At 44.4% G+C, this 25,320-nt stretch overlaps 1 protein-coding gene across 9 annotated transcripts in view; it reads right to left on the bottom strand.

Annotated features, from left to right (window-relative positions):
- Positions 1–5,596: 5,596 nt before the first annotated feature.
- Positions 5,597–25,320, bottom strand: part of RAB11FIP4 (RAB11 family interacting protein 4) — a 91,848-nt gene continuing 72,124 nt past the window's right edge. For 4 of the 9 annotated variants that reach the window (XM_021288423.2, XM_013367228.3, XM_065034913.1 and 1 more), the window contains 12 exons: positions 18,488–18,711; positions 15,178–15,369; positions 13,928–14,062; positions 12,380–12,415; positions 11,358–11,457; positions 10,846–10,949; positions 10,157–10,297; positions 9,556–9,637; positions 9,154–9,291; positions 8,484–8,642; positions 7,985–8,128; positions 5,597–7,379 (listed from right to left, as the gene is read on the bottom strand). In XM_021288423.2, coding sequence (XP_021144098.2) covers positions 7,263–7,379; positions 7,985–8,128; positions 8,484–8,642; positions 9,154–9,291; positions 9,556–9,637; positions 10,157–10,297; positions 10,846–10,949; positions 11,358–11,457; positions 12,380–12,415; positions 13,928–14,062; positions 15,178–15,369; positions 18,488–18,711 — 1,572 coding nt within the window. In that variant the 3' untranslated portion in view covers positions 5,597–7,262. The remainder of the gene's footprint in view (positions 7,380–7,984; positions 8,129–8,483; positions 8,643–9,153; positions 9,292–9,555; positions 9,638–10,156; positions 10,298–10,845; positions 10,950–11,357; positions 11,458–12,379; positions 12,416–13,927; positions 14,063–15,177; positions 15,370–18,487; positions 18,712–25,320) is intronic. The other 5 variants (XM_065034911.1, XM_065034917.1, XM_065034915.1 and 2 more) reach the window with 2 other exon arrangements.

Genomic DNA, 25,320 nt, shown 5'->3' with positions numbered 1-25,320 from the left:
TTAGCACAGTTGTGGCTGTCAGGTAAGGCATGTGCTGAGACAAACTCAGTCCCCAGTGTCATCCACATAGCTAACGAGGCCGGCATTCGGGCAGGCGAGAGCAGAACCGTGCAATCCTTCTTTAAATGATGTGCACCACCGCGTGTGCCAGGGATCCAGCGTAAAGAGGGACACTCAACCAGCCACCCACAACACACAACTTTTTAATCATGCAAGGAAAGCAAATAATTTATTTACATTTCTGATTGTACATTACAGCTACCTGAAAGGATCCACATTACCAAGGACAGCTTTATTGTCCCCAAAAAGTATTTCAAGAAAATACAGAGAAAATAGTGTAATGGCACATTGCAACAGTACTGACATCACTTCACTTGTGTTGTGAATTAGAGAACAAGATTAAAAATAGTCATATATGACTTTTGCTGGCTGCTTTTTTCTGTTTTTTTTCAGTAATAATGGAGTGAGTGGACTTTGCTCATTTTTGTACTAAGCAGCCTTTGAAGTAAAAATTAAAACCACCTCCTTGCTTCTAAGGCAGCTTTATAAAATCTGTCAAGTACGTGCCAAATTCAGTTAAAAAAATTCGCTCCGTGAGAATGGCACATATTATTTTATAGATCGAAACTTTGCATTTTGGGAGATTTAGGGGATATTGATGATTTCTAACTTGTGACTTACCACAATTTATTATCTCCCTGTGTCCAGGGGCTGGTGAGTGGGTATTGATTAACAAGGTGCAAGAGAGGGAACAATTCAAGCATCTCACCAGATGAGGGGGTCAACACTCAAGAAATGAAAGCACCAGCTCAAGAAGAGTTGGTGGAAGGGAAGGACACGTCCAGGACCAGGTGCCTGTTTGCAAGTTACAGACGGCCCAGTCTCAGAAAGGATCTATTTAGCTTCCCAAATGCTGCAGGAGGGTGCTGCGCTACAGACCTCATGGGAAGGAGTTTATTCTGCAGTTGCCAAAATGCAGAAAGCAAACCACCAAATTTCTCACTCCTGCAAGAGAAGATCTCCAGTCATGCAGATCCAGGGTCTGTCCTTAGGAAAAGCTGCCACAGAAGTCAGGGAAGGAACAGAAGAAGTAATCCAAAGCATCTCACCCTTTCTAAAAAGGAGGGTCTATGGATTGGTAATGCTATTTTTCTTTCCATTTCAATGGGCGAAGTAAATCAATCGCCCCCTCCCGCAAAAATAATCCCAGAACTGAAGTTAACCTGAAATGGAAAATGTATTCAAATGAGGTTTTGGTCTGATGTCCTTTTCAAGTATAAAAAGAAGCAAATAAGAAGCAATTTGGCTTTAGTGTGAATAAAAACTATAACCACCAAGTCAGGACCATAACAATTAGTTAGGTGTTTTATTATTTTGATGTAACTGAAATGAGCAAGTGGATAGAATTGGTCTCATAACAATACTAGAACAATAAATCTGGGGAGTGTGTGTGTGACGTTGCCTTACAATAGAGAACAGCCATCTGACACAACATTTCTCAAAGCAGACAAAAAAGTGCTAATTATGTTAAATTTCACTTGCTACATAATTTAGACCATGACCTAGTGCTTCTAAAAAAACCTGTACAAAATGAGTATTTTTTACATCTCAGAGGCACATGAATACAAATCTGATCTATTTTATATATACACATGTACATTACAAGAAAACCCGAGATGAAGATCAAATGAAAAAAGTGTATATAAAAAGCACCCAAACCAGGAGATAAAACATGAAAATAAAAAGAATCCTCACAACAGAGAAGTAAAAGGCACAAATACTAAAATATGTAACCATGCAAAAATGTAAGTACAGTGTGTGCAACAAAGCAAAGCAAATGGCTCCCACAACTGATTCAATTCTCAAAATATCTCAGTATTTAAACATACTGTCAGTGCAACATTTACTGCCCTGTAGTGTACTGAAGTGTTCACATAATATGAAATTCTTGGTTCCTCTTTTGACGTGCCTTCTCCAAAGCCAGAATAATTTATCTGCGGATAAGGTATTAAATAAAATGGTATCTTCAGGACCTCACAAAGGGCGTGGACAGGACTGGCCTGGTATAAAGACAGCTAAAATTCTTTGTCTCAGTAGCTAAAGCTGTACTGGAACAGAAACATTGTGCTTGTCCCTCCCATCTGCTCAAAGCGGCTGCCCCAGGCACACGGACGCTCTGACAGTGGACACGGTGGCTCGGGACAAGACCGGGAGCATAGATGTCAACAGAAGATGTATTGGGGAAGAACCCCACAAAGAAACGACTCTCTTGCACACCAGAGCAACTCCCGTGAGCTATGCAGGATTACAGGATTCAGACCGAATACATACTGCAATCCTTATCAAACTGTAAAGGCACAGGCAGAGTTTCATTAAGTAAGAAACCCACATGTGCCACGTGCTTCAACAACAAACTGCTCCAAGGATCAGTATTTTGGATTGAAAAATACTGAGAAAACCATGAGGATGCTGCAAAGGAAAAAAATGCAAACAACTGTTAAACTATATCCTTTAAAATCAGCTGCATGACATCATCTGTCCTGCCTTCTTGACAGTGTTCCTTGAGTAATAAATGACATAACGAAAACATGAGCATTGCTACTTACAGCAGAACCAATCCAGGGACTGTCCAGTATAAGTTTGAGTCAAGTTTTCACTGAAACCAAGAGACGCCAAGCCACTGGTTTGGCAAGTGTTTGATCATCTGCTGCTTCCTTCCTTCCTTGGAAAAAGTCCCTCAGATCACACCATACAGTATTTGTTTTAATACAAAACCACTGTACATTCACTGCCATTAAAGAAGGGAAAACAAGTATTCATTTATTTGTAAATTCTAGTTCTTAGATTCAACATATGTCATTAGCACTATGAAGCGGAGACCGCTGGACAGTGACTGATGTCACAGGCCACAACATATGTTTATGTATCAGCTTCCAAGCCCTCAATTACTGACCAGACTGGGGAACCCAAATACTGGGCCAAGATGCTCTCTGGTGAGTAATGCAGCTCTGCTGAAGTAAATATAGCTTTGCTGCATTCAGACAATAGAATATTTGTCAATATACATATCTTTGGGAATTAATAACACTGTGTTCAACTCCCTACAGAGCTGGCTGAGAAGTATCATTATTTCTCTCAAGACCACAGAATGGCAGTTGGCAGCAAAAGGGTATTAGGGTATTGGATTCTTTTTTTGAGACTTGCTACAAACTTGCATATTAAAATCTCCTTAGAAACAGATGGGATGGTTACAGTTTGGCACCGTTGCAATTTGAAACATAACGAATTCTCAAACAGCTCGAGTTTTTAATAAAAGTTATTAAAAAACTGAGAACTACTCTTTTGATGTCAAGATAGTTTTGAATCAGCATCACACTGAAATCAGAACTAGGCAGCAGCTGAAGAGTGATGTCTGGAAGGAAGCAGCCAATAGCAGAAAAATCTCAAGAGACTGTATTTCAGGTACTCGTAGGTGTAGGTTTTGAAAGAGGCATTTTTTCCGTGGCAGCGTGTGTGTGGGATTAGCTGATGTAGGACAGCTTCCAGCCAGAAGCAAGTTATCCTTTTTCACTGTACAGAAATACCTGCAGTGGTTTGCAACTGGTTTGACCAGAGTATCACACAGCTTTTCAGAATTAACGGTAGAATGAGCTAAGGAGCAGATCAAAATACAGTACCTTGCATTGTCTGTGCATCCCCAAGGGTTAAATGAGAAGCACAGTTTCAGCACAAGAACGTTTACTGGATTTGCGTATTGCTATAATGAGATGATAACCCATTTCTGTTGGAGGTTATTTACCCAGGGGAGTGAAGCCATTGTTCCCCCCACAGTAACAGTGACACAGAGGCAGACTGTACTTCCCCAGCTGGCCTGTGAGCACAAAGGAAGCTCACAGTAAAGAAATAAGAATTTAACAGGGAATAGACACTGAAACCAGTGTCTTCCTACCTCCCATGATCTCCTGTCTGTTCTGCCAACAGATCTGACACTTGATCAAAATATGCGCTATCTGGAACGCCGATATCGGATTACTCTTCTTCCTGCCCAGCGACTCATCATTACCAAGTTACCCGCATGTCATAAAACGTGATGACTTCTTTTCTGGGATAGAAGTTGTCTCCAAGGCTTGGATTGCAAGACAAGTTGATCTGTAGTTATTGTAGTTATTGTACAATCTGTAGTTATTGTAGTTAGCCTAGGAATGCAATTGCTAATTAATATTTTTAGAGGTGAACACCTTAAAGGAAAATGTATCTGTCAGTGAAATGCCTCTTCCACGTGCAGCTCACACTATTTGGCAAACACAGCAAGTATTTGGATATGTATTTGAACAGTACCACAGATCCAGAAGTATAACTCCTTTACGCAATAAGACAAAGCTACAAACACCACCAACATGGTGGTAAGACAACTCTTCAAGTGCAAACACTGGAGCAAGGAACAGCTTCTCAATTGCTAAAGCAGCTGGGTACAGAGCTAAACCAGACAACCTGGAAGCCTTTAGAAAATCCACTGCTGTGTACCCTTGGCTAGAGTGCCGCTTCCAGGATTTCCACCACATTTAGTGACCATTTGTTACTATCAGAGACTATTTAACTCTTGCATATAGTTACTTGCACAAAAACTTGTCTATCGCTATGATCATGTCATCTTCTGTTCACATCCACAGGCTCTGTGGTCTCAGCGAAGTAAGCCAGGCTCTCTGCTTCCCAAGTGCTCAGCATAATTTTCAGTGAAATAGTCCTCAACATTTGCTGATGTTCTATCTTAATGGGAAAGGGGTTTAGGCTGTTAATATTTTGAAGCTGAGTCCAGTTTACTTAAAAATGTTTAGGGGAAAACCCTCAGTCACCAGTCTGACCTGCAACAGCTTCACTCATCTTCAAATCCACTGCATGAGAGCAGGACAGAAGTGTCACTCATGGAACAGAGCAAGGGACAGCTCACCCAGCCCTGCTTGTCACACCAGGTCAGCAACAGCCACCTGACAATTTGAAACAGTCCTGTGTGGCGTAACAAAAAGAGCAAAGTCCTCGGCACAGCCCTCAGCACCACACAGAAGGAAACACCATCACTAAAGTGCAGGGGAAGAGTCCTGTAGGCAGGGAGCTGGAAGTAGCACCAAGCTGGCTTAATTGTTTCTCTCCTACCTTCTGGTGGCACATTCAGAAGCAGCAGCAGGTGGGAAAGGTGTGTGCGTGGGGTGTCCATGGTGTTCCACCTGCTTCTCCACAAACAGAGGCTGCTGCAATTTAGCACAGGACATTTCACACCATCCCTGGGTGGCAAAGGAGTATTTTTTAAATCCCTTCCTCCAGATGAGCCCTCCTGGAGCCTCAGGAAACCAGCCCCGAGACATCCGTTTGAACAAGACTGTACCATTTCTCCCAGAGCACTGAAGTCCTACAGACATCTTTGTGCGCTGGGATGTTATATCTCATAGTAATTCCTCTGGTTCCTCTTGCTCTCCAGTTACTTTACACCTGCCTAACGCAGATACATAGAAACAAATTGGTTTTATCTTCTTGCCTTCAAGAAAGCCTGATTTCAGTACTTCACCCCCCCTTCTCATCACTGAAGGCAAGAGCACAAAGATTGCAGAAAAATATATATATATTTACATCCATAACTGAATACGTTTTATGTATTCAAATTCAGGAAAAATGCATCACATATACACACCAAGATACATCAATACTAGGGGCAAGACACTGCCAACAGCAAGAAATACAGAGAAAAGCACAGTCATTGCTACTGTAACATTCTTCTGGGGAATGTATTCAATAGAGGAAACATCTGTATGCATTGGGGAAAGCCAGATACTTGGGCCTATTTTTCTGTACCAGTTGGTGTGAATCAGAAGTGTTAAATTTTTACTTTAAAAAAAGTGCATGGCATATTTTTTTTTTAGCACTCAACTGTCCAATTCCATAAGCTCCTTATTATAAGCTACATTTTTAATTAAAAAGGTACACAGATCCAGCTCAGGAGGACACAGGCACCCGTTGAAGTCCATCCTGATTTAAGGCAGCATTTAAGCACACACTCAACTTTAAGCTTATGTTCTGTCCCACTGACTTCTATGAGCAGTCACAGTACACATTTAAAGTTAAGCACCTGCACAACTGCTCATCTAAATCAGGATGTTTCCTATTCAGAGCCTTAGATATGCATGTGTGCACTAGGTCTGGATTGGCAATTTCTGTAAGACTATGCTCTTTTTGGTTTTAGTGCCCTATAGGTAAAAGTCACTCCAATCCCCAGCCAGTCTTCTGCACAGCTTGCCCACAAAACATCCATCTCCAAGGAGTGCAGCGTGTCTGGGGTCAACACATAATTTAAGGTCTGCTCCTCCTCCCCCTTTAGTAGGGTATTTCATGCTTTTTTTATTATAAGAACTGGAATGTGTTCCTTCAGTGAAATCCTTAAAATTACAGATGAAAGGGCAGCGTTCCAGAATTCATCTCCATGGCCCATAATAAACCCCTGAAAATAGGGGAACAGATTTGAGGAGTTTCTTGGCCTCAACGCTACAGGGACCTGGCATAATAAAAACACACATGCACGCACACGCTAAAGAGCAGGCTGGCTCAGAGCACCCCGAAGCAGGTTTTAAAGTGATCCCACATAAAAAGCACTTTGTGCTGACAGTGGCAAACAAGTGGATGGTGATTTTTCACAAACAGCAACAATTCTGCATTATCTTCCTCTTCTTCCCTTACACTTTGTGTCTTTTCCGCAAAGGTGGTTTTTTTTGTTTGTTTTTTTAATCCTATGTGTGGTTTAAGTACTAAAACTAAATCAAACAGGAAATTACACAGTCAGCACCAGTCAGGAACTGAACCTGGGTATGTTAATTGGTTTGTAGTACCCAAATTCCTGGAAGAACGAAAGAACAATTCTTGCTCCTAACCTTAGGGCCGCCTCCATATGCTTCCATTGTCTTTTTTACCTTTACGACTAGAGGTAGAGTGATATTGTCCAGTATCTAAAACAGCATGATCCAGTTACATTGTTATTACATTAATATACAGTATCCATCTTATCACAGGTATTGAAAGTGCATGGAAAAGTCTAACCAAGCCAATTCAATGACAAATAACAGTGTACCAAACATCATATAAACACACCCGCGCACCCACACTCACACGTAGTGTATATATATATTTATAGACTAATTTACAGTATCAGAGTGTTGTCTAGATCCAGTGGCATGTGCAGAGAAATCAGGCAGTTGCTGCTTTTCCTTATCACATTCTCTTCAATTCTTTATTTCCAAGATAGAGGGGTTGTGGTCTAGGATTGCCAAAATGATCTTGTCCATATACTGTCGCAATCTGTAATTTATCTCTTCCTGTTCTTTAAGGGCTTCCATGAGCTGAAACACAACATTTCAAAGTTACTCTTGCAATATTCTCACTAGTTCACACAGTAGCATGAAATTCAGACAAGTGAGAGACTAGAGCCTGCTCAGGATCACTGGTTCTCTTTTGTGATGGGTCTTCTAGCTCCTCCCTGTTATCTCTATTAATACTTTCTCCAAGAATTCGGCTCTGCTACAGGGAATATACAGCTCTAATTTACATCTAAGTGAGAGGTTGTCACTGAAGTAACTTAGAACTAAATCTAGAACAGAAAGTAAAAATTTCATTAACTAGGTATGTTAATTTCTGTATGAAATTAATGTCATCGTAAGATAGAAGACATTAAAATAAATCCATTGTAAAACAGTTCACTGAGATTCTGATAATTCCAATTTTTTGAGAGACAAATAGAAAACCATCTAAGAAGCACTAAAAGCAGCATCCAAAACCACTTAGGTTTAGGTTGGGTTTAAAGCAGTCATCCAACACTCTGGAACGCCTAGCAAAGCAGATATTTCTGCTGTTCATTTGTTAGCTTGAGATAGTTCAACCTTGACAGTTAATTACATTGAAAAACGCATACTTTTGGATGTAGCACTTGATTAAAAAAGCATATTACCTCATCTCTTGATGCAGAATCAATTTCAGCAGCCAGAGACTGGGCTTTTGTTTGCGTTGCAAAGAGATTTTTAGCTTCATAAAGACTAAGACTTAGGATCTGTCCATTGAGATCATCATTTTGGTCACGAAGTTTCTGGTTCTCCTATTTAAGGATGAAAAGACATTGCTTTTAAATTCTTCCTACAAGGTTTTATTAAAAATTAACTGATTTTTAAAAATCACAGGTAGCTTGGATGATACATGATAAGGCTGCAAGCTAACAGCAACTGTTACCACCAGTGGCAAGTCCTCCCTCCCTGAATCACAGGTGTTTCCCATGTGCACAATTTACATCACCTGTGCAAAGAAGTCCTAGACAGAAACAATGTGGGACTTGTGCTCGTATGAGAAGGGGGGGATAAAATCTTAAGGCAGTGTGCTGGGGCGTTGCAGCTACCGGCATTTTCCAAAGCAGCTCTGTATCTTTCACATAGATCGAGAGGCCCTTCCCAGCTCACCTGCTTCAGCCGCTTTATTTCATGCTCCATTTCCACCTCTCTGGTTTTGGCGTTGAATTCACTCACGCTGGAGGAAGAACTTCTCCCACGTCCAGGACGTTCGCATTCCAGCTTGTACAGCTGCAAGTGCTCCAGTTCCTTCCGCAAGTCTTCAATGAGCTGCGGGCACACAAACAGGCCGTGTGTCTCCAGTCCCTGCACTACCAGCCCCTGGCAGCAGCCGTGTCTGTGCTGCGCCTCCGTGTTCTGACACCAGCGCTCTGGGAGCCCGGTTGAGGCCGGACAGTCCTACAACACAGACACTTGCTCTCCTATGGAAGCACAGGCCACCCAAACTGCTTCAGTGCTAGAAGTGGCCCTGAACTCAAAGCTTCACGTCTAAGAGGCATAATTCCCCTTGCAAATACAGCAGAGGAAACATTAGGGCACACATTCAAGGCTGCAAGTTCTCAAAGAGCTGTAAACCCCTTGGGTCAGGGATTGCCATTTATTCGGTATTCTTGCAGCATTCATTGCACTATGAGTACCGCCCCCGTAGAAACACAATCCAGCAATAAGTTCACTGGATGTTGTGTTTTCTGTGTTCATCCTGTCTGTCCATTCTGTGTCAGATGGGCTTACATGCAGACGAGATGTGACTGCCTGGTCTTACAGCCCTCTTCACACCCACCTCCTGTGTGGCTTCCCTCTCCTTGTTGAATTCCAGCCTGTTCTGCCGCAGCTTGTCCATCATTCTCTTGTACAAATCCATCTCGTCCTTCAGCCGCAGACTAGTGTCTTCCAGCCTGTCTGACATGCGTTGCTTTTCCTAGAATAAACAGGGAACTTCATAGCTAGCTTGCAAGTGCATGAACCACCTTCAGTTTTACAACATGAATCTGTAGACACAGCCAGTCAAAAACTGCTGTGTCTTGGGGCATTCCTGTCACTAAAGGTGACCAATGTTCCAATTCCAACAATATTCTCATTTAGGGAAGGCAAGTTAAAGAAGCTGGGCCAATGGCTATACAAGTTTGCTCTTACACAAATCAAACAGCTGTTAAATTGCTCAAGCACTCGGGAGTTTCGTTACCTCATCCAGTCTCTCTGTTTGTGATTTCAGTCGTGTGACAGCGCTTTTGAGCTCGTCATTTTCTTCTTCCAGTTGTTGAACCCTGTGTCAACAACAAAAACCTTACAGGAAATGCCTCTTCAAGAATGCAGACATGCAAACCAGCATGCTCTTAAAAAGCCATTTCATTTGCACTTGATAGAAATAGCAAACAAGAAAGTATTTCTAATCTTAGCATTTTTTATCATGAGCTATTGGGTGCCTTTTGTTTGGTTTAGGGCCAAAAAATTGCTACACTGACCCTCAGATTCTTATGCTCCTAACAACAGGTATCTAAAAACAATTAAGTAGGAAGAAACAAATGCAAACACAAGTGTTTGCTACAGCTGGACACAATTCCCTCCTTGAATCCATGCCAAATATCCAGCTAAGTGGTCTACATGGGCCGCATGGATTAAAGCATTAATGTAAAGCATCCTCCAAGCTTTGGGGCATTAGACATGCAACTGCACAGCTCCTTGACAGAACTACTAACCTGTTACCATCTGTGCACTGTCTGGTTGTGAACAGTCTGTGTTTACATGCAAAGTGAAAATGAAGTAAGCACCAAGATGTTTGTTACCTTGTATTTAGTAGTTCGATTTCAGTGCCTTTCTCTTTTTCATACTTGGTATATGCTTCTCGATGTCTCTTTATCTCTTCTTCCAGAGTCTGTTCTGCTGATGTCTCCTGGTCTTTCAATAGTTCTTCTAGCTCATGAACTCTAAGAGAAGCAGATCTCATTTCAGTAACAGCTTTACAAATACTTAAAAAATGTGTGCAACTTCACTGCCTCTCTCCTCCCTACTCTTATTGCATTCTACTTCACCATCTCTCTTGGCATTCAACCTCTCCCAGTGTTTCTCTTGGTATTTAATCTTCCAAACAGTATAGAATTACACAGTATCAGTTCATCTACTGTTCTTTCATTCTCAGTCTCAAGAAATTGGGACTATGATCCAGCCTTTTGCCCTTGCTACATGCAAGAAAAATGCTAGTGGTAGCCTCTCTTATAACAGGAGAGCTTGCTCTGTGCAAATCCGTAACTTCTCTGTGCTAAGAAACTTGCTTGGAAGGCCTCTGCTTGCTGACAGTTCAGCCAGGCAGCCCTGTTCCACTCAGGCTTCTCAGATGAAGCCTTATCTTACTTTGTCTGTCAGCATTAAATCAGAAGACTTGGTCATATTTTATAGGTAGAGATATTCCTTCCCTACAACTTTGTCCTAGCTCTGCTCTGACTTGATAAAGACAACTGGCTCTGTGTTTTATTACCTGTGAACTAGCTGCGTGTTCTCTTGTTTCAGTTTGCTCTTCAAGTCACCATTTGTCAGGCTGTCATTCTCCAGTTCTGTCACCTTTTTTTCTAGGTACGTTACCTGGAAGGGGAAGTGGAAAAGATTAAAAGTTTCACTCTGTCTTCATACACGCCCTTGCTGTTCCCAATTGGCATTTAGCTGTGCGACCCTTTTCACAGGGGCATGCGGCCCTGCAAAGCCAGCAGTGAAATTAAGCTCTGAAATTCTGAGTTCCCCAGACCCTGCATCTTCCTTGAAGTGACCAGTGCAAACACACAGTAAAGAAGTACTAATACAACACCCAGATCTGTATTTGAAAAATTCTCGCATTTTTGTGAAGCAAAGTCATAATATTAATGGATTATCAAGGACATTTTGAACGAGCTACTTCAGATTGCTGGTAACTGTGAGCAAGAGCACTTTGCCAATTGACACGTCTCCAGCAGGATTTTGTTGGGTACACTAATCACAGTGCACAAAGCTGCTCACCTTTTCAGTTATATCATTATCACAGGAGTCTATACTGTCTCTGAACAGGTCTTCTGTGCTGCCATTGCTGCTGCTGAAGTTACTGTTGTGGAAGAGTTGCCTGAAAGATCAGAAGGATAATTATTTTGCCTGATGAGGTACGAGGAGAAAGAGTCTGGGTACTGTCTCATGGCCTGGCTTTGCACTTCACGCAGCTGATGCTAAAATCTGTGCAATCATTTCAGTGACAATTACGACTATTTAAGCACAAGCGCCTTGTAAGATACTGGTAGCTAAATGAAGTCATATTGAGCACAATCAATTACATTAGCTCTAGGGTGTGAGTTCTTTGCTGCTTTTTATAGGATCTGCCACCAGCATTAACATAGTTTAAAAACCGCTTAGCCTAATTCACACTATGTACTGAGTTATATTTGCCTTATGAGACATTTACAATAAGGTCACCACTGTGCACTGGTTGGCACAGGTTATCTAGAAAATTTTACACAGTAAGAACTTATTTAAAGAACAGAAATAAAAAGAAATCTCAAGCAGTCCCAGAACAGAGCCAGAATCCATAACACTGGAGATTACTTAAAATATTCTTGCAACTTCTAGCCTTCCCCAGACCAGGGCTGGTTCATTTGGCCAAAGGAAGATCACATATTCTGGTTGCTCTTTTTAAAGGAATGCTCTTACTTTCTTTTGCATTTCAGCAACAACAGCAAAAAGTCCCACATTATGAGGGTGCAAGATGCAATAACTGGACTGATGGAACAGCAGTATGAAGGAACAAAGCTGGCAGACAAGGAAGTAACTGTGTTCTTACCAGAGCTCCTTCCAGTTCAGGGCTCTGCTCCAACACCAGCAGTGGCTCCTACATTTTGGAACACCCCTACCCAAATACAGGCCCCTTCCTCTGCAAACTTGTCTCGGCACGTTTTTGTCTCCCTAAGCTTATTCCTCCTCTCTCCTCCCACCCCCACTTCTGGAATTGTTATAGCTGATTCCACGGATATTAAATAGAAGTTGAAGACTCTTACCTTCCAAAAGCTGTGCTTGATATTTTCCTGTTAGGGCTACATGGATACAGAAGGTATGATATAGGAATTAAACACTTATTTGATCAGTGTTGGATTCAGTCTTAGTTTAAACTCCAGCTCAATTGCACAATGAAACATAATACTGACTTTTTTAGTGAAATAAAAAAAATTATTCTTTAAACAATATTCTCAGACAACTTAATCAAAAACTGCAGTTACCACAATGTGAAGATGAGCGGAGCCACAAATTAATGTGATAATTAATAAGTCAATTTGTGAATACTATTATATTTACAGAGATTTGTCAGTGTAAATCAGAATGAAGCTAACATTAGAAACACCACAAAGGGACACTGAGTTAACGATGGACATTTCTTCTGGATGCCCAGTTTTTAGATAATTTTATAAACAGTTAGTTTATCCTTCCCCATAGCGCTTCCCAGTTCAGCACAGGAACTAAGATGCTCTCCATTTCTGCAGTTCCCTACTGCAGCCAGGGACTAGCATTAGCTAAATGAAGGACCAGACAACAGCACTAGACCTGAATCAACATATCCAGCTGCATCTCTCATCAAGAGGACGTTGCATCTCTGTGTGCACACTGGCACACGGCTCTTTGCCAGGGCATCACTCTCTTTCAGCCAGATCTATACAGCCTCACCCATAAAATCACCAAAGAGGTCACGGTCTGGGTGTTAGCGGCCTCCTTGCTAGGGCAGGAACACTGTTCACGTCAAGTACTACGCTGCTGTGTCATCAAGAGAAGAAGCCGTGCAGAGCACTCTGTGCCAAGGATTACACAGACAGGATTTACATTCAGTTTCTAGGGGGAGCTAGAAACCCACCAAAAAGTTTCCTCCAAAAATCCTAGCTGATTGTTGCTCGGACTGGATTCTTTCCAGGTGCTCAGCACAGTGTAGAAATGGATGGAAGGGCAGAGATAGAAATGTAAGGAAAAAGCTGAAATTGTAAAGAACTGCAAAAGTCACTTCTGCCATAGGATTCATCATTTTCCCAAGCTCCCTTTAGGACAAAAAAGATCCCACAGGAATGAGGTACCTCTGCTGACCAACACTGCACAGGAGAGGTTGGACTTGATGATCTTTAAGGCTTTTTCCAGCCAAAGTAATCCTGTGATTCTGTATGTAAAATTATATGCATTAGTTAAGGATCTGCCAGATCCCTCCTTCCCACCTGCAGCTAACTGGAGACCTGCACTAAGCAGCACAGCAGACCCCAATTCGTGGGAAAAATTCCTGGAAATACCACTCTTTCTCCGCAATCAAACAGCTCATTCGGTAAAATACTTGGGTTTATTAATGCTGTCTGCACCTTAAGTCAGAAAAATACTTCATTAGCTAACGAATAACTGCATTTTGGTTCAGGCCAGATGTCAAGGTCTGAATTTCTTACTGTTTTGTAAGAACGATGATCTGTAAGACAGAATGGGACACAGGGAAGGAGAGGGCTCTTTCTTCCTCTCCTCCTGCTACTAGCCAGTCCCATTCCAAGGGGGCATTGCTAAAAGCACTGCAATAGGCTGCTTACCTGTTTCCTTTCAAGTTTTTCAGCCTGGCTTCCAAACCGTTGAGTAGATTTATCTTTTTGCAGCACTGCGAGCAGTAAACATCCAGCAACTCGCTGTTATAAACATGCCTCATTTTTCGGGGTGTTTGGCCAGCACTGTTTGCAGGAAAGGAGAGATGTTACTAGCTATAGTAACCAACTCACAACAGTTTTTCCTCTTGACTGTGTGTCAGAATCACAGATGAGGCACTTGGGGAACCACCTCTAACTAGAGCTCATCTAACTTGGAGGTGATGATGGAGAATGCTCGTCTTAGGCCAAGTCTACCTATCTGAGGTGAGGCTTTAGGACATGTTGTGGTGTTGGTGGGAAGAATCAGTTTGGGTGGCTGGAAGAATAGCACAAGATACACACGGTCCATGTGATGTATGTAGCAAAAGCAGCTACATTAGTATGTTCCACCTCAGCAATGTCCCCCTCTCATCTTGCCCATCTTCCCACTAGAGCCTGGCATGCAACCTGAAGAATCTTTTCTCCAAGAAAAAGACAGGAAGATGAAAAACAGAGCGGTCTGCTAAGAAGTAGCCACACGAACCCCCTCAGATGGTGGGACAGAAGGAACCCTAGGATGAGGAGGGAGGGAGAAGTGGATATAAGTCTAAAGAGGAGACAACAATAGCTCTTGGCATGATAAAGAGAAAATTAACTCAAATAAAAGAGAGCAACCATGGAATGAAGTGCACAGAGCCCCAGGAATGGGAATGAAAAGGGCTGCATAAACCCAAATAAATAGGGGGTGAAGGACACAAGCCGTCATGGGAAAGGGGCAGCGAGAGGGGTGCTGGCTCTGCATGCATGACAGAAGTGCTTGAAACAGGGTGGCACACGGGGCTGCATGCGGAACAGAGGGACGCGCTGAGCTTGTCCTGTGTTAGCAACGAAGCACGAGACCTTCATGTGCTATTGATCCAAGTGGACAAATCCCAGAGCATCTTCATGCTCAGCTCTTCCCCAACCCTGCTCATCCATTCCCTTGCTTGGGGAAGGATTTTAAAATCATCAGCTGACTTGGTTACAAACAGGTGTTATCAGAAACAACGTATTTGCTATAGCTCTGACTATTAAATGCAGTCTGTCAACTGCAAGGCAGAAAATAAACTGATAACATTTTGCTTTTAAGGTGAGTCTGTGTAACCAGTGTAAGCTCTGGTATGGTCACCCATGCTCAAAGAAGAACAAAATTGAAAAACTGTTTATCAATAAGGAGCAACCTGGAAGATACAGATGAGCCAAGGTCAGAGTAGGCGTTGGTTCTGGTCTCGTCATCAGGGCATGGGCTACTGGGACTAAAATCCACATCATCTCCTTCACCGTAGTCTTCAAACTGTTCTTCATTACTGATCAGAGACGTGGTGGAATAAGTTGAGAGGTCGGATGCTGCAGAAGGGTTGTGAGGACTTGACCTGAAACAAGAGGTCAAAATGTCTCGAAGGCTGACCTTGATAGTATCTCACCTCACATGGAATCTTCCAGCTTTACAGCTTGTACCCTCATTTGAAGCTGTAACCCACTCATTTTGTCCTAAAAAACTGGAGTACTAAACACATCTGGTGCACATTTGACGTGGTGCCTTGAAAGACAGGAGCAGGAGAATCTGTGGACAAGCTACCTGTGGTGACCTGTCGATCAACACAAGCCGTTTCACTTTAAAGCACACCTTGACAATCCTCAGTCATCATTTCTATGTGGTGGTAAAGACTGCTGCTTATGAGACCTGCTCTGAATGCAGGAACTGTGCAGACAACTCCAAAATGCATGGGACAGTGAGAGGAACATGTACAGGACAGAGGCTGTTGCTGTATTCCACAATCAGAGTTTCCCAGTAATCCCCATAAACCTTCTCCCACACCCCACGGGCTCCAACCACCCTCTCTCATGTGGCCAGAAGCAAACCTGAATTCACCACATGCCAGAACTAACAAAGGCTGGGTTCCTGCCCTTCCTTTGTGACAAAATGTGTCTTCCAGAGGAGACACAGACCACAAGAAATGGCCACTTTGCTACCAGAGAAGTACCTGAGATAGTGACAAACAGGAAGGGAATGGCAGGACCCTGTGACCTCAGAGAGAGAGGACATACAGGTCAACAGATCAGCAGAGCAGGATCAGAGGAAAGCAGCTGGCAGAGCAGTTTTGAGCACATCACACCCCATACAACGGAGCAAGTTTGCTGCAGAGGGTGCACAGCGATTGTCCTGCCCAGAGCCCAGACCGCCCTGCAGTGACACAGCACGCTGGCTTGCACAGGCAGGTTATTTTACACAGGTTTGCTCAGCTCCCACCTCAGTAAGGCATTCAAACAGATGAGCCAGTAAATACACATACAAGTTCTTATGAACAAACTTCTCCCTACAGAAAATGCACATCTGAGGCCTGAAGCACACGCTCCACGTGTTAAGTTGTCTGACACATTACTGTTCCCACTACAAAGCAGAATCCACCGTCTGTGCAATACAGACAGAGCACTGGTTCCATCTGCAGTCCGGGTTAAGTTTTTTCACTCATGGTGCTTTTATCTTCGACTCCACCAGCTGAGCCATGGGACAGCAGCTCCCAGTTGATGTCATTCTTCAGCAGCTCAACAATATTACTTCCCAGCTTTCTTTCGAGTCTCTTAACAGTGCCCTGCACTGTCAGAGACAAGGAGATTCCTCTTCCTGTAATCCTACATTTGTGAGCCGTAAACAAGAGATGCAATGGTGCTCCTTTGGTGGATGGTGCAAGCAGCATTATTTGCCTATCTCTCCCCTCCAAAAGCAATTAGCAGAAGAGGAAGCTTGCCAGTGTTTCAGACATATGCTCTTTTGTTTCTCCTGTTTTGATGAGATCCATTTATAACCTGCAATTCATTTATCTAATTCACATTAACAGAAATTAGGGCAAGTCAAGCCTGGCACACTATTAAAGGATGAAGATCATGAAGATAGGAATACTCACACTAGAAATAGATCAAACTTACCTAACGAGGCTCCTGGCTGGGTTAGTGAGAAGCAAACCACATCCCACTAACATCTATTCATAAATAATTGCTGTGCCACAGACACACTGTGTATTAATAAGTTTTTGGGTGACTATGATCAGTGTAACTGCAACTACTGTTTTCATCTCAGTGTTGTTACACCAAGTCTGTTTGAGAAGCAGTTCCTTATAGCACTGCCACCAAGGATGGAGGTAAATGAGCAGTCCTCAGCTGGGATGATAACATATACTTGTCCATAAAACCCACTCTCCTGGAACATCACCACTTGCCAAGAGACTGGAGTTGAGCAGCCTTACCCCTCACGCATTGCCTGGCTCAGTTTCTCTTTTGACAGCCAGGCAAATGGTCACCACTGCTGGACCCACCTGGTAATGTTGCTTAGAACTTTCAGTTTGTAGTTATGAATAAGCTTTGCCAAACTGTAAACTGCTTGGGTGGAAATAGTCTGTGCTCAGGGTAGATCCTGAATTCACAATCAGCTGCAGGCCAGAAACTGTCTAGTGTGGATACAAGTGACCACAAGAACTGAAGAACTGGGAATCGCAAGGCAAGGAGATAAGTTTGATAAAGAGCTGGTGAAAACTGAAATTATCTTGAGAAAGTCTCTGGGATTGCTTGAGCAAACGGGAGCAAATGGGAGTTTCTCAGTTAGCTGAGAAACTCAGGAGGGTGGGAATGAGGCGGCACAAGATGCATCTTGAGGAGACGCAGAGAGAGGAAGAGGAGGAGGACTGCCCTGGCAACGAAAGGAGCTCGAGAGGCACAAGTCAAGATGACAAGGATAAGGAAGACAGGGCAGAGGCTTACAAAGGAAGCCCAGCTGAGCTCTGTCCCACGGTACTGCATTAACTTGGTTCAAAGCACAATTAAATCAAGATGGGTCCCTTCGCCCCAGTCAGCTTTTACCAACACTCCATGTACACACCTGGGAAGGGTCCAGTTAGGATTACAGAGACACTCTTGTGTTAACAGCAAACTATGGTTAGATGCGCACATGCCAGGACACCCTGAGTTAAACACAATTTACTGTTGCACACTAGAAGTTATGGAAAATTAGAAACACACAGAATTAAGTTGGTACATGGGAGTTACAAAGCAAATCTGCATAGCCCACATCTTCAGACAACTAGATGTACAAAAGACTAAAGCAGCATTCCCCACACTGCACTGCTTTGCAGGAAGTATTTGTTTTAATTACAGCGTGTAAGGTTATGAGAACACAGAAGATGCTAAGTTTTTGGGGATGCTAACGAGGTGATCCATTCTGGAGAGACCCAACACCTCCACTTCAACACGCAACGCACAAGTCCCGTGAGTGCTCACAGAACGTGCCAGAAGGAGCCAGGGCTGAGACTGTCTAAGCCACTTAAAAGGACCTGGACACCCATCTCCTTTATATTGTAAATGGATATTAAGTTTCTAAATCCTTCAGGCATCCCCAGCCTCCCACAGTAGGGATTAGTCAAATAAAGGCTCCTTCCTCCCCGGTCCTTTCGCATATGCCTCAAAACAGGGCTGCCACAGGGCAACACCACCACTCACTTGTCACCAGGCAGAAACAGGCCACCCAGCACACCGTCCTTGTCCTCGATCCGACACACATCGGAGGCTTCTGAGCTCTGGGCACTCTCAATAGCACTGTCCATGTCAGACTCATGGTGAACCTCTTGCTGCGCCAGAGTCATCGCGTCCTCATCGGGAAAGAGCTCCGACTCGCTGTAGGTGCTTTCGCTATCCAAGTAGGCACAGTCCTGGATCTCACCACCCTGGCAAAAGAAGAATTGGGAGGCAATTCAGATCATCCTTCAAAGCAGTTAAGAGGATACAAGAGAAGCAAACCCCACACTCTGAATGCCCTGGTAAGCAAGAGTGATACTGAATAAAAGCCATAAAACAAAAAGCCTGGCCTGCTTTACAAAGGACAGTTCCTGCAAACCCCCAGGGCAGCCTGCACCTTCCAGAAGGGCTCAAACACTGTTTCTGGCTTGGTGTCTCTCTTCTATAGGAGAGAGGGACACAACACCCAGATAATAAAATGCAGTCAATTTTGCCCTAATTTACAATCAAAACGCACTAGGAGTAATAAATATCCTCAACGTTTTTTTTTTTAATTAGGACGCATTCTTTGTAAGAACACAATCACAGGACCAACTCGCAGTGACTTCAGGCATTAATATTATCAATTAAAAAAAAACCAGGCCAGATAAGTCTAAGACTTTGAGGATGGGCAAAAATCTGTAAGGTGAAAAAGGAGCTGGCAAGTGCTTAAACATTTACGTTAAGTCTTGGTGACAATCAAATGCATACGATTGCAGAAAAAAAAAATGAAAGCCATCTGTTCTTGCCTCCTGGAACCATGTCTTGATTAAGTATCAATTAAAATAAGACATCATTCTCATTACTGCAACACTCTGCTCTTGCTGTTCATCCCTTCCCTCCCCTTCTTGCCCCATGAACACTCACAACAGCCAAGACAAGCTGTTTTCTATTTGCTTGTCCCTGAGGGACACCCAAAAATTCTTAATAAAAGAAAAAATAGAGCTGAAGATTTTACTCTGTCCTTTGTTTGATACACAGCAACACAAAACTGCTTTGGCAATTCCCATCCAGTGTGACACAAATAACTGGTGACTCCAGAGGGAGTCCTGCAAATGCTCTGACTCAGAGCTCCAACCCAAAGCTCACCTGCAAGCTCCACCGGTGGTTTTACCATTGAATTATTGCTGACAGGTTAGGACAACCACAAATTTAAAGTTTAGTTTACTGGCGTATGTAATGAAGCATTTCATTCATGGATACATCTCGTATTTAGCCCAACTGCCCCACAGTCCGCTCCCTCCCCAGGGATCCCAGGGCACTGGCACCAGAGCAGCACGTTCACCGGGACGCGGTTACAGCGGCATCAGCTGCAGCGCCAGGGCTTCCAGCCACCCCCGCAGCCTCGGCACACCCCTGGGCTACAGCCAGAAAGGTTTGAACCTCCTTTTGCACAACTAATCAAGTTCTACAACAATGACACCGATTTTTCTCAGTGCCTTTCTCACCTCAACAAGGGGAGTCAGACAGAAGCTGCAGCTTTTTAAGATTTGCAAAAACTGCTACTAGAAATGCAGGTCTCACCTTCCATTTTTTCCTGAAATACCAGTTTACAAGACTGTGAAAACTCCCAGCATGCGGAGATCTAAGAAATTCAAAACAACCCCACAAGCTCAAACTTAGTTAACTAAAGAACACCCAAGCATTCAAAAGGACAGCTTTACCTGCAGCGCTCAAATCTCTAGGTACATACAGCAGATATATGGATGCTTTTCTAGCTGAGCTTTCAGCAGGTCTTCCATCAACACAAGTAACATCAGTAAGACACTTCAGCACTACACAATAATAAGCACATGTGTATATGCTGTCTCCCACTTTTTTTTTGTGTCAGCCTTAAGCCTGAAACTTTCCCTAAGTACCACTCCAAGAGATGCCCCAAAAGATTTATTCTTTGTCTATGCCATGTAACATTGATTGAAGCCATGTTGGCTCATGCAATCAGATTTCTAGCTGTGAGGTGCAGCACCATCCCATGGCCACGACCCTCGGCCACAGGGTCTGGCAGGGCAGACAAGGGTCATGGAGTCGGGGTGCTGGGGTTTGGCAGGGCAGACACGGGTCATGGAGTCGGGGTGCTGGGGTTTGGCAGGGCAGACACGGGTCATGGAGTCGGGGTGCTGGGGTTTGGCAGGGCAGACACGGGTCATGGAGTCGGGGTGCTGGGGTTTGGCAGGGCAGACACGGGTCATGGAGTCGGGGTGCTGGGGTCTGGCAGGGCAGACACGGGTCATGGAGTCGGGGTGCTGGGGTCTGGCAGGGCAGACACGGGTCATGGAGTCGGGGTGCTGGGGTTTGGCAGGGCAGACACGGGTCATGGAGTCGGGGTGCTGGGGTCTGGCAGGGCAGACACGGGTCATGGAGTCGGGGTGCTGGGGTCTGGCAGGGCAGACACGGGTCATGGAGTCGGGGTGCTGGGGTTTGGCAGGGCAGACACGGGTCATGGAGTTGGGGTGCTGGGGTTTGGCAGGGCAGACACGGGTCATGGAGTCAGGGTGCTGGGGTTTGGCAGGGCAGACACAGGTCATGGAGTCGGGGTGCTGGGGTTTGGCAGGGCAGACACGGGTCATGGAGTCGGGGTGCTGGGGTTTGGCAGGGCAGACACGGGTCATGGAGTCAGGTCTGGCCCCGCTACAGCCCCAGGTTCTTCCCCACATCTTTCTGCACCTTGCAGCCTCATGCACAAGCAGGTGTAACAACACTCTTGTTCTTTGCAAAGTACCTTGGGATCTATGAATAGACAGCACAAGCAATAAGATCTTTTCAGTAGGTGCTGAAAAAATAAAGATTGTTAAGATAAATTAAGATGTTTCAGAAATATCCAGGAGTGTTTGTTTACCTAACATCTCCACGAAGTTTCCTCCTGCACACTAAGTCCCACAGGCACAGAGCTCCCGTTTCTCTTAAGTTTAATGCAATAAAGCCCCAATTGCTGTTATGGAATTGCACCAGCTGGTAAAAGTCTGATCCGAGAGGGAAGCAGAGGGGCCCGGAGCACACAGCGGACCCCTCAAGTAGAAGTTTGCAAATCTAGGGAGGGAAGGAAGAAATGGCTCTTGCCCAGCCCTGCCTCCCAATTAGCACATCTTTTTCAGAGCTCTTGGAGAAGTCTCTGCTTAAGCAAGTTTTTACAGTAGGAAAATCTCACTGGTATTAAGCAAATTAACACAAGAAAGTAAAGGTCAAGTAGATCATGAAAAACTCCCTTTTGGTTCCCTGTAGGTAACACCACACATTTGCTTTTTCTAATAATAGCAGCCTAGATGCTCTTTTAAAAAAAGTCCATCAGCAATTCTATGTGCAGTGTCATCCACAAAGGCTAAGGGCTCCCTTTTCATTCCTGTCACTTTATGGCAACCCAACCTTCACAAATTCACCTGCGTTAAGAGTGCTCATCTACAGCTACAGCACAGGCTGCAGGTACCCATGCTGGGCAGGGACATCTATTCTTTGTCGAAGTCTAATTATTCTACCCTTGGAGTTTCCCTTCTAAGCCCCACAAAGGAAAAAAAAAAGGACAATAACTGAGCTTTTGGAGGCAATGACAATATACAGGCACCCACACCTTACTGACTACAGCTGTAAGAGATCTGAAGCTGCAATGGCTCAGTGCTCACCACTGCTCACAGTGTCAGTGATGCCATCTAGCAGAAGCTGCCTACAGACCACACCTAAGGAAATTAAACTCCTAAAAAAAAGAAGACAAAAGAAAAAGAAAAGGCTGATTGCATAGCTTAACCCCTCTAATTATTCCTTCATAGTTTAGGTATCTACAGGACTTTATGTACCAAATTAGAGGCTGGCAAGAACAAATGTTATTCATGTAGCCTTAGAAGAACTAACTTGAGTTTAAACAGTATGTTAAAGATTAGGAGAGAACTCTATCCTGAGTCATTTGTTTTCAGTGTACATGTCATTAGCCGAAACCAGTAAGAGAATGAGGTTCTGACAACCTGAATATGAATCACTGTGTTTCTCGTTCTGCTAGGCAGTTCCCTTCTTTGTTGCCTGAGTGAAAAGAGATTAAGTTGATGCTTATGATCTTGGAAGATTCATATAAAAAAACCCCCAACAAAACAAAACGTCCCACCAGCACAACATAGCTGCGGGTAGCTTTAAAGCAGTAAGTACTCAGAACTTTATCTAATCAGATGCTCGAGATAACTCCAAGTGCTTCACAGGCAGTCTGCCAGACGCTTGTGTAGCAACTGTTGAATATTCAGCAACAGTTTGCTCTATAGAAGCACCTGCTGCCCAAAGATGCAAGGCCACTTCACAGCCACTAATGAATTCCTTCCTCGAAAGAGGCAATTGTGCGGCTGCATTGAAGCCAGATGAGTAAGCAAAGGCTGCCTTTGCATGGCCACCCCAAACAGGAGCAGGAGCCAGAAGACAGCGATTCCCATGGATTCCTTCTGATCCTTGTGGGGCAGGAAGGCCGCGTCAGCTTTTGGTGGGTATGGGAATACAACTCTGCCTTGCCCTGCAGTGACCTGGGCTTTCCCAGCTTGGAAGCAATGCCTAAAATATGTACATAGAGCAGCTGAAAGCTAGTAACTTGGCTGACAGGCTACAGGACATGCACACATTCATACATTCATGATGAAAAGCAAGCCCAGTTAAAATTCGCTCCCATCACAGCCAAATCACCAGCACCCCTGACATTTAGACAGCCTCCCAGTATTCCAGAACACACCAGGAAGAAAAGAGGATCCAAGTCTCTCACCCCTGGGCAACTGGATTAGCAAGAGCTGGAACCATCCCACGCGACTAGAAACAAGAAATGCCACGTGCACAGCAGCTCCCGCACCAGGATCGTGTCCCTGACCTGCACCCACCCAACAAGCCGAATGTGCTGGCTGGGGGACAGACACAAGTCTGAGTCCCTGCACCCTCCCCAGCCGGTTTCCTCCCAGCAAAAGTGCAGGAAAAGTCACCTCATCACAACTGGAAGGGAACAGGTGCCACATGCAGGTGTGCCAGACCTGGCAGCCTCAGCTGAAATGTTCCTTACTGTTGCACAACCATCGCAGAGAAAATCCACACTCTCATCTTGATTCAAGCAATCACTGCATTGAAGGTACATATTGTTTTGGTTACTGGGTAAGAAAGAAGCGTGTGAAGGATTTCTCACCAATGTGTTTCAGAAACACATCACTCCTCTACAAACATTTACGTATTTACACCAACTAGGCTATGACCTTTTTTTAAAGCACAGATTCTCCCTCAACTTATTTCCTTCCCCTTCAGTTGTCAAGGCAGAGGTGGGGAGATGCTGATCTACCCTTTGATCTGACTGGAAACAGCAGAAATTACGCAAGAGGAAAATGCAGAAGCAGCGAGACAGACCACACTCCTGCATCTGTGTCCACAAGGAAGCGGAGCGACTGCGGCTCTCACCCACGCGGCCGAGCACAAGGCAGAGCAGGGGCTGCCGTGGCAGCGACACAGCTTGCAGGCAGGTTGATGGGGGAGAGAAGAAATCACCAAAACTGCTCCCATCTCCTTCCTGCTGCCACATGGAAGAACACCAAGACTCCCCACAGAGCCGGGAGTTTAAAATCTCTCAGAGTTCAAGTGTGCAGAGCATAGTTATTTTACTAAACTGTTCAAATAAGAAGCTATTTTATGGCCACAAGTTAAGTTTGTTCAATGCGATAGTTTCCTCTGTCTGTTTAGTGACTCGGTTCTAATATTTGAAGCTCAGTTTAAGGCAAAGCTTCACGCAATGCTGCTGTGGGTATCGGAAGAGACTTCTATGGGCAAGGTCACTCCCAAGATCCAAATCCAGGACCGGTGCTGGCCAGCATCCTGGGAAGCTGGTGGAGTCCCCAGGGAGCAGCAAGCTGTGCCCGTGCTGCCGAGCACCGCCAGCCTCTGCTCCTTGCGAGATAACATCTGCATCTCACACAATCCTGCAATTCAAGGACAACAGGTTTTGACTGAAAGCCCAAGCTCCAGCTTCTGGGCTGTTCATGCTGAACCACACGAGCAGAGGGCACAGAGGTTTTGAAAGGCTGCTTTGTGCTCTGTGTAGGCAGCTCAAACCAACGGGCCTTTTCCAAGGAGAGGTGGCAGGCAGTCCCAGCAGCCAGCCAGCGGCAGGAGTCACAGTGTTTACACTCCTCTACCTGTCACTTTAATTGGCCATAATAGACATGCCAGACCTCATCACACACAGGGTCTAGATCCAAGCGCTCCTTTTCACAGGTCATTGCTTATGCTCTGAAAGTTTTAACATTAAAAGAATTTAGCAGACTGCTGATTTGATCCTCCAAAGAAAGTTAAACAAAAAGCTCTTTCCCACTACTTTGAAATTGTGTTCCATTGGTCCCTGGGCGCTTCCCACTCCTGGGCTATCGTGTGCTCATCAGCCACCACTGAAGGCTCAAAGCAGGGAGCATCCCTTTGCAAAGAAAAATAGATGCTAGTCTGCAGCGTCAGGAACAAGAGTACATTCCCTTCACCTTCAGTGTGGACAGGGCCAGCACATCAGCCATAGAGTTCAGAATAAAACTGGGATCGTTTGGCACCTTGTTCCAACATTGATCCGGGCACTTTCAGCTCTGAGCTGCAAGACAGTTTCCATGTGTGAAGGGGCACTACGAGGATGTCACCAGCCTCACTCACAAACTCCAAAGGTGCCCACTCCAGCAGGAGCAGAAATGAGACTATACTATCTGAAAAGGTCTGGTAACATTTCTAGTGTGAAATGATTCGACTGTGCAAGCTCCCAGATGTCTGCAGAGCAGGATTGTGGCCCTTCTAGGCAGCTGGATGGT

The sequence above is a fragment of the Columba livia genome, chromosome 18 (genome assembly GCF_036013475.1).
Source record: "Columba livia isolate bColLiv1 breed racing homer chromosome 18, bColLiv1.pat.W.v2, whole genome shotgun sequence".
NCBI lineage: Eukaryota > Metazoa > Chordata > Aves > Columbiformes > Columbidae > Columba > Columba livia.
The sequence above is the reverse complement of the archived record's forward strand: the minus strand, read 5'-3'. Positions and strand labels throughout refer to the sequence as shown.